The 9,382-nt window shown below is 42.0% G+C and overlaps 1 protein-coding gene across 1 annotated transcript; it reads right to left on the bottom strand.

Moving 5' to 3' along the window:
* Positions 1 to 6: 6 nt before the first annotated feature.
* Positions 7 to 9,067, bottom strand: LOC104951347 (rap guanine nucleotide exchange factor 1-like; the record flags this gene model as incomplete). The annotated part of the gene is made up of 8 exons (XM_010777986.1): positions 8,900 to 9,067; positions 7,692 to 7,870; positions 4,823 to 4,979; positions 4,144 to 4,232; positions 3,531 to 3,686; positions 1,911 to 2,025; positions 1,215 to 1,398; positions 7 to 168 (listed from the first exon to the last, which is right to left on the bottom strand). Coding segments are annotated over exons 1-8 (1,156 nt in total), but the record flags the coding sequence as incomplete, so codon positions are not given.
* Positions 9,068 to 9,382: the final 315 nt, after the last annotated feature.

Raw genomic sequence — 9,382 nt, 5'->3', positions numbered from 1 at the left:
TGAAGCGGGGATGTGAGGGGTGCTGTCCGGGGACGGGGGAGGAGGACTCGCTGTGAGACTCGGGCAGGGGGCTCAGGCACCCCCCCACTGGGATGGGGGGCAGGTTCTCCCCCGCCGACAGGTCCTGGTGCAGGAAGTCGTAGTCCGGGTCGTAACTCTCTGTGTTGTCTGTGCAGGAGAGAAGAGGCGCCATTTAATCATCGTTTATTCAGATTTAACCCTCACCGAACAGGTGGGGGGGGGGAAATAATAACGGCACATTAACAAAGGTTTGTCAAGGGTTGGGTTCTTAGAGTTTTGGATCTGGTTCTCTGTTGGCAGAATACCCTGATTTGATAAGCTCTGTTTATGAAGAATCTCCTATGGAACAGGGGAGAAAATATGAAGTAAACATAACCAGCAGGGAATACTGCGTTCAAAATGACGCGTCGTCACTGAGTTTCTGTTCAATTTATAGTCTGGTCCATTTTCTCTTTGGAAGCTGGTGTTAAAAAGTGTGTTTAATTTGAGAATATAATAAAAATCACTTGTGATGCCGCTGTGAGTGACGACTCAGGAGGAATCATCAGCTGATTGTGACTAATGCAGGACAGTCTCCTAATTTAATTTACAAGCATATCATAGCAATATGTCTAAGTATCAACTAAATAGCAATGTGTTAGGAGTTTTATCAAAATAAAGTGTAAATGTAAGCATGATACACCTTTTTATGTAGAAGCAGGTCACTGAACATTAGTACTTTTTTAAACTTTAAAATCTATTTACAACTCTTGAGTTATAAACACCAAGTCAGTGGTACCAAAAGGATATATGGAATAAAGCAAAGCTTAATCCCTGCCTACTTATAACCTAGAAACTGCTTTTAAGAATAATATTTCATAATATAAAGAAAAACAATCAACCATGGTGGCAGCTGATCGAAAATAAAACCGCAGCGAACATCCCCATTCGGCTCGCAGCTGCTCATTTCAGGTCACATGCCACCATGCCAGATTTTGAGAACCTTAAATTAGGCTATACATATTGTGAGTTTCTTAGCCAACAAAGCAAATTACAGATCTAATATCCAATATTTAGTGTAGTCATTCATAAAGGTTCACAGCGGTGAAAGATGCACCTAGTTGAGTTGAATTGATTGGGATCAGATCAGCGTGTTTGATGCTAGATTCAGATTTGTCATGGAACCCTGACTGGCTTTGTCTCCGTAGCCTTACCAAGCGTCTCACAGCTGGTGTTACGAGAACACTGACCACTGTCCTGCTCCATGGAGGAGAGTTGCTCGTCCGACTTGCTGAGCTTCCCCATGCTGCTGCAGGGCGAGAGGCGTGGAGAGTCCCCGCCGTACGACTGGCTCCCCCCGGAGAACCGTCTCTGCAGGAACTCCTGCTCATAGTCCTGCTGCTGCACACACAAACATTTAGCGTTTTATTTGATCAAAAAAACATTTAGCCCTTTATTTTATACAGGTACTGGAGGTACCCTATTACCCAGTGTTCCCCCACCACTGGTCCGTGGGTCATTAGGTCAGAAAGATTGATAATCAATACAATATGTTTTTATACAGTCTGAAATATGTTATATGTTGTAAAATCAACGCAGAATATCCAGAGAAAACTAAATGACGGAGGAGACTGGACATAAGGAAACTACTTCAGGTGTCATTGTCTCCCCTTATATTGGAGCGGCTTGTTGCAGAGACACAAGCTTAGTTCTCCCACTAATTCTGTGTAATGGTGAGTTGTATTTCTCATGAATCTTGTATTTGTTGTTATGCCGGTCGTATCATTTGACTTCGTCTTATTTACCTTCACACCTTGAAGGCCGGTCGGTGAAAATATTGTCTACATGAAACCGGTCTGTGCTGCAAAAAAGGTTTGGGACAGCTGCTATAAAGGACCCTGATCCCTCACCTGTCTGTGGACGCTGCAGGGTAAACTGGAGCCGCGACTCATCGGGGCCACGACTGCAACCCGCGTGGGTGAGGGGGCCGACTGCCGCTTCTTAGGGGGGAGAGCTGGGGGAGGGCTAATAACAGAAGAGAAACAGCAGAATAAAATAACACATATGTTCAAGAGGCGAATTCAATACAGACAATCAGGCATGCACGCAAAACACGCTCTGTCAGGCATGTATGCACACACAGATCCATGTATGAATACATGAACACACACATTGTCATCCTTCCAGTGGAGCAGTGAGATGAGAGTGAGGGTGTTTCATGTTAGCCTCTCTCAGATATGAAATGGAGCCATCCTGCTTTCCAAACGTGAAATCAGAGAGTTAATACGGGGAACACAAGGCACCATGATATGGAGGCCAGCAGAAACACATCGGGTCAGTCACACACTCTCATGCACCGCCCGCAATTCTGATTGGATGCTGAGTTCTTCAGGGAAAGTCCGGGATAACACAACGTTTGGGATGATGCAACCATGCAAGTCAAAAACATCCAATCCAGAAGCTTAATGCGGGTCTAGGGTGGGATGTTATGGTGGAGACAGGTGGTCTTGAGAGCTAACATACTTCTCCTTCTGAGAGGATCTCCTTTGGCCCGCGCCAGCACTCAACTGTGCTCTGTTCCCAGAATCCAAAGGGAAACCAAAGAAGGAACAAATTGAGAGAGATGGCAGAAAGAGTAAGGAAGAAAAGGACAGAGCAAACCATAAAGTGTGCTATTTTTAAAATGTCAAGTGTGGGAATTATGAAAGATTTTCAGGAGTCTGAAAGTCATGGCAATACACAGAAAATATATTTTGGAAAATGAAAGACATTTATGGAACTCCCTCTACCCACAATCTAAAAACATTGTTCCCTTTTGCTATTTGTAGACATTTTTCAGAGAATTCGATCATCTCCAGAATAGACACTTCTGCTTTAGTGCAAAGGGTCACAACATTTCTGTGGTCACGCCATTATCAGGATTAAAGCGAATATTCTCACATGACGGCTAGCTTGATATTATGGTACAGATGTGAGAAATAAAGCCTGATTTGATAAATACTGGAAGGATCACGTAAGAAATAACAGACTCACAAAATGCTGTTAATAATGAATCCTTTAATTATGCAAAAAGACCTACATATGACTTGTGAGTTTTTATTTTAAGATTGCTTGACTGTTTCCAATTCAAAAGTAAGTGTTATGAATAATACAATGTGTCCTTTCCGTGATAATATTGTTGGTTCTTAGCAAATGTAAGGCAAATTGATTCCAGCTTGTTTTTGTATAATTTTTGTTCCAGTTTTAACCACATTTCTATGATTGTTGGGATAATGCTGTGGATTACAATAATTGTGTCCAGGATGCTTGTTGAAAAACGTAAACCTTGAATACCTTGAACTGAGAAAAATATTCATACTCAGTCTTGGCAAAAATGTGAACCTTTAAGACGTCACTAATGCTACATGAGGTCCTACTTCCTCAGCACTGTTTGACTAAAGAGGAAGCTTTAGTGAGATTTGTTGTACCACAGTTTTACGGAAATTAATCGATGGATCAGATTGTAATATCAAAGTGTGTGTCGTCCTCACCTGAGCTCTGCCATTTTGGCCTCAGGCAGGGGGGGTTTGGGAGGGGCCACCTCCTCCTCTGGTATTTCAGAAGCCTCCTCTGCAGGGGGGGCAGCCGGAGCCGTCTGAGGGGAGACCTCCTGCTCCAGACCTATGGAGGGCAGCTCCGACGACACGCTGCTGCACACAGAAAGCATTCTGAGTCAGGAGAATACTGCAAGTGTGTGGTTGAGTTCTAATTTGTATTTCAACCATGGTAATAAAGAATATATGATTCACTGCTGTCTACGTTCATAAAGCCCACATAGAACAACACCATAAGAACGCTCAGTACAAAGTATCTATGTGCGCTGTAGTAGTCCTCTGTACAGAGAACTGTAGTTTCACAGCAGACGCACATTAATAATATCCGCTGGAGCATCATAAACACGTCAGATAGTGTCAGTGCAGTCGGATTCTCTTGAAGCCTGGTCGTCTTTTCCTAAGTCCTTTTGAATTCTCCTAGCCACTATTCCTCAACCCTGTTCACACAGAGGTCAAGGAATAGTGTTTAGGAAAAGACAATAGGAGCTGATTTTTTGACAATTCGACCGCAATCTGTGTTTTTATTCTGCAGGGCATGCTGGGCACTCACCTCTCTGCTGGGGGAGCGGGTGGGGCTGGTTTGTTAGGGGTGGTGGGCGACGGCTGCTCCTGTTTCTCTATGGTCAGCTTTACCAATTCCTGTTTGAAGAAAAAGCCAGCATCAGTTGCTGCTAATGCAAAAACATCACAGGAGGGTTTTTACAACAGTAGCCAGATTTTTATTTCAATGTTTTGCTAATTTTAAAAACACATTTCAACACAATCAGTGCGGTACATAATCCGTACGAATGCTTGTTTGAAGAAAGGAGATCCAATTGTTGGAATAAATTACATAATTATAATAGAGCCAGGCAACAAAAACTATGTAGAAAACTGGATTGAATGATGGCATTTGTGTTGGTTTCATGTATGAATGTGAGGAAGTTTACATCATATCTGTGTAGGGCTATTTCTCAGTTTCTTCAGAAAGAAGAAGACCAGTATGTACACAAGCTTAATGTACGTCATTATGTATTTGCTAAATCTGTTTCCATTGCACTTTCGTAGCCCCGCCGCTTCTTGTATCAATACACCATCTTTTCAATTTCTGCCAAGTTCTAATGCGTTTTTCGCAACATTACAAGATAAGTTTTCAAATGAAGCCGTTTCCACTCGGGGGTTTGATGTGCACAATGTTAATGCATTAAACAGGTGATCCACATCGTGTCCTCCATCAGCAGAGGGCTTACCTTCACTCCATCCAGCACGGCTTTGATGACGCTGGTGACCGACGCCACGTTCTCTTTGTCCTCCAGGTCGATGCCGTCCAGCATCACCTGGTCCGCCCAACGGATGAGGTTGGCCAGACTCTGGTAGACGCGATTATGGCAGGAAGACAGCGCCGAACTATGGAAAGGGGGTTAGAGTAGGTTAGGTGAGAGTAAAATTGTATATTGTGTATATATTAAATGGTACAAGGTGAGTTATTACATTTAAACCGGGAACAGGACAGCAATCAGGAAGCTATATCTTGTTGGAATGACTGTTTTCAAATGTAATTTTTGGTAAATAAATGGTTGTAGTATGTGCAAAATACATTAGAAAAAACCTAAATATGAATGAGCTATGAATCATAAAGCAAGAGCTATGAATCATAAGGGCAAGTAGGAATAAAGGATTTTAAATACACAGCTCTCAACTTTGAATGTAGTGTTTGTCATATTTAATTAAATTGTACTGTGCTCAGTTTCTTGTGTATTTATATTTTGAGTAAATATTGTCTGTTTTAATTTGTTACAATAGTCTTTTTATAATAGTACTATGTTTTGCTCCTTTAAAAAAAAAAGAAAAAGATTCTTGTTTCTGTGTCTCGGTGTTTTATTTTCCCTAAAGCCAATTCCTCGTAAATAAAAGAAAAAGGACAACAGGGAGGTGTGGAAAAAAATCTACGAGACAAGCACATGTTAGAGAGGAGGTGACACAAATCACACGTATGATACACTTCCATCTATCAAGCAGCCATTAAACTGCATATATAAAGGACATTTGGGGGGAACTTCAGGTATAGGCTAGCTGGGGGGTTGGGATAAGTTCAGTGGTGTGGAAAGAAGAATGTTGAACCACCCGGGGAAGTGGGTGTTGTTCCTGCTTGCAGTGAGAGGTGCTTTCAGACCAAGGTGTGGCTCAGGCCTGCAGCAACACGCTGAGGCTGATTCAGAGCTGCAACATCCCTCCACTGTCTCTACAACGAGCGGGAAGCGACTAAGCTATGGGGGGTGGGCGGGGGGGATTTTAAGGAGAGTGGAGCAGTTGAGAGGATTGACCCAAGAAGAAGTGTGCCATGTGTAATCAGTACAATGTATCATATACTATAAGATCATCATATGGTTGTAGCTTTGCCTCTGTCCTGTGAGGACCGAATGTGTATAGAAAAGTCAACCTGTCTCAGAAAGACAGCCCTGTATTCAGTTTAATGATATTTATTTTTCAGCTGATCCAGAGTCCCCTTTACATTTTTTATTTCATTTAAGAAATATGACAATTCCCATAAATAAAGGGAAACTTCACCCTTCAATGAATCACAAACAATCATTGAGCAAACATGGAGACGTTTGTTTTTGAATGGACAGTAACACTGTAATCTGAAAAGTAACTAAGGCTGTCCGATAACTGTTGAGGAGAAAGAGTATACATTTGCATTAAATGGAATTAAATCGAGTATGAGAAATTAAGTTTAGTACTTGGCCGTGCAAATAGCGATAGTGGAATGATAACAAAGTCTGCAGCTATGAGCCCCAGTCAGTGGGACCACGGTTTGCAGACATGAGTGGGATACACTAATCTTTTGGCAAAATAAGCACTTTAATCAACTCACCACTGTGTGCCAGAGCAGCAGATAGGAGTTACACCCACTGCTGACCTACTTGTTTTCAAATATTGATTCAAATCACTGCAGCCGCTGGAACACTGTGGTGCACTGTGCATGTTTAGCCGATGGAAAAACAAACTTATTCACACGTGAGCGTAACATTCCTCTTGGTCACAAAGTGGTAACATGGTGTACAGTAGCGTGTTTGCCAAAAAAACATGAACTTCTACGGTGATTTATCGAGGTTTGACTGCGTTAGACTGAGGTCAAATCCCAAATGTAAGTTTCTCCTCAGGGCTGCAGCAGCAATCCATCCATGCTGCTAAACACAGGGCTGTGAGACACAGAATCTGTCCTCTGACCTCCATACTTTCATCTGTACTGACAGATGGGGAGACAAAGACAGAGAGTCCCAACATGTCTTGACAGTCACGAAAAAATGTCAGCAGCTAAGGTTACTAACAAAGAAAGGGTTTGCTTTACACACAGAGTAAATATATGTTAGTATATCTGCAAGGTGAAGTCTTTCTACCTCGGAGGTAACATTTCTGATAAACATACCACATACAAACTGACTAGCATAAATGAAATGCTTCAGCATCAAAGTCCAGGATGTTGTCTGTCATAACATATTATCAATGTTCACTAGCTACTCAACACACTGTAGTCTTCCTCACTCTTGTTTTCACATGTCCTGCTTGCTTACCAGCTACGTTAGGAGGTACGTCAGGAGGCAAGAATGATGAGAATGGAACCAAAAATGGTACAAGATGAGTTATTAAATCTACATACAACCGGGAATAGGACAGCAACCGGGAAGCTATAACTAGTTGGAATGATTGTTTTTAAACTTCCCGTTTGGTAAATAAATGTGTAAAGGTTGAAGTATGTCCAAAATACATAAAATAAGGAACTAAAGATACATTTATAAATATCTATCTTGTGCTATGAATCATAAGGGCAAGTAGGAATGAAGGTTTTTAAATAAACAGCTCAGCTTCCACTTTAATTATAGTGTTTGTCATATTTCAATTTAATGAAATGTACTCAGTTTCTTGTATATTTATTTATATTTTGTGTACATATTGTCTTTATTTTGTATTTGTTCAAATAGCCTTCTTTATAATCGTGCTATTTTTGGCTCCTTTTAAAAACAACAACGTATTCTTCTTTCCGCGTAAATGTAAACGTACGTGGTGATAAACAGGATTGTGACTGAATGTAGCATTTATATTTCACTTTGGACCCACCTGTGCTGGATCCGGGCCTCCACCTGCACCAGAGGCAGGATGGCCTCCAGCACCTTGCTGGCAGAGCCGGGCAGCATCTCCAGAACCTTCTTCTCCACCACCATCTTATCCACGATGGTCTTGAAGTAGCGCAGAGCACTGACCACATCCTTCTCGTGCTCCTCCAGCCGACTCACCTTCTAAAAGACGTGAACAACACAGAAAGTACCTCAGAATCGCAGGTAATACAAAAACAACTTTATGCTAAACCACCTTTCCAACAAAATGAAACGAGTCTTCAGAGGAATACTAATCCCTTAACAAAATATTTCGTAAAGATGAATCTCTTTTTTTCAGATTTTTTAACATCTGACCTGCAAATTCAGGTATTCGATTATTTGGGACTATAATTAACAGCATACACACTTTAATGGAAAATGCTATCTTACGTTTAAAAATTAAAAAAAAGGTTTTTTCTATTAAGGAGTCATAAATTCATTATCTATCTAAAACAATCTATTCTTGGAAAACTATGTATGTATCACTACATTGTTACAAGTTGTATGTGTGTTATATTTGATCAACTCCAACTCCCAGGGAACAAGAGAGTCAGTCACTGCCTTAACTCGGAGCAACATGCACAGGAATGAAGTACAATACAAATATATTTGAATTTATTTCTCACTTTGAAAGCGGCCAGACATACATTTGACCGGCACAAAAACAGTTATATCTGAGATTGATCCGTTGATTACAGCTCAAGCAAAGGGATTGCTGATTGATCAGTACATCTCTACTTTTTCATATCCAGACCCTCACAGCAGCCGGAGCTCTCTCCTGTGGTTTTAGTAGTACCACAGTTTGCCTGCAGTTAGAGGATCCATCTATCAAGTGCTGTGGCCCCGAGCCATCCTGGGGCTACAGCAGCTTCTCTCTCACAGCAGGGGCTGCTGGGGAATATAGTCATTACACAGAGAGCCTTAAGAGCCAGCGGAGCAGTTCATTCAGGAAGCGGCCCGTTCCATTCATGCCTTTATAGGTTTACACCTGCTCTAGTTTAGACACCGTGGCCAGAAGCTGTGGGAACCAGCGGGGAAACTCACGCACACACAAACAACAATGGGAGCAGAAAGCACTAAACTGGAAAACAATCGTCTCACAAGCATACGGAAAAAGGTGGGAAAGAGATGGATTTCCCACAATACACGTCTACTTCCCGGCACACACACCTTGTTGGAAGGTTTCTCGGTGCTCTTGGCTGCCGGCTCGGGCTGCAGCTGCTTGCCCTTCTTGGATGGAGTCCTCTTGATCTTGGGAGAGTGGAACTTGTCCATCAGTTTCATGGTGAAGGAGGACAGGTGGGACCGCTGCGAGTCTGTGGACCGAGGGAAAACAGAGCAAGAAGAGCGGTCAGGTTTAGTGAATCCTCAGGGGGGAATAGAAATGAGATAAAAACAAATTGCGCAAGAACAGTGAAGTGTTGATATCACTATCACGTCATGGCCCTCATGGGGAACCAAGTGACCCGCCACACACACACACACACACACACACACACACACACACACACACACACACACGTGTATTGTATTATTGTATGAGAGAGGTTCCAGGTTGAATTGAGGCGAATATTTGTAATGTTCAGAGGTTGTTGTGTTTAATATTCATGAGAATATTTGTCATTGTTCAAATGATAATAAACATTTGCATAA

Source organism: Notothenia coriiceps, unplaced genomic scaffold (genome assembly GCF_000735185.1).
Source record: "Notothenia coriiceps isolate Sejong01 unplaced genomic scaffold, NC01 NC01_scaffold00018983, whole genome shotgun sequence".
NCBI classification, from domain to species: Eukaryota; Metazoa; Chordata; class Actinopteri; order Perciformes; family Nototheniidae; genus Notothenia; species Notothenia coriiceps.
The sequence above is the reverse complement of the archived record's forward strand: the minus strand, read 5'-3'. Positions and strand labels throughout refer to the sequence as shown.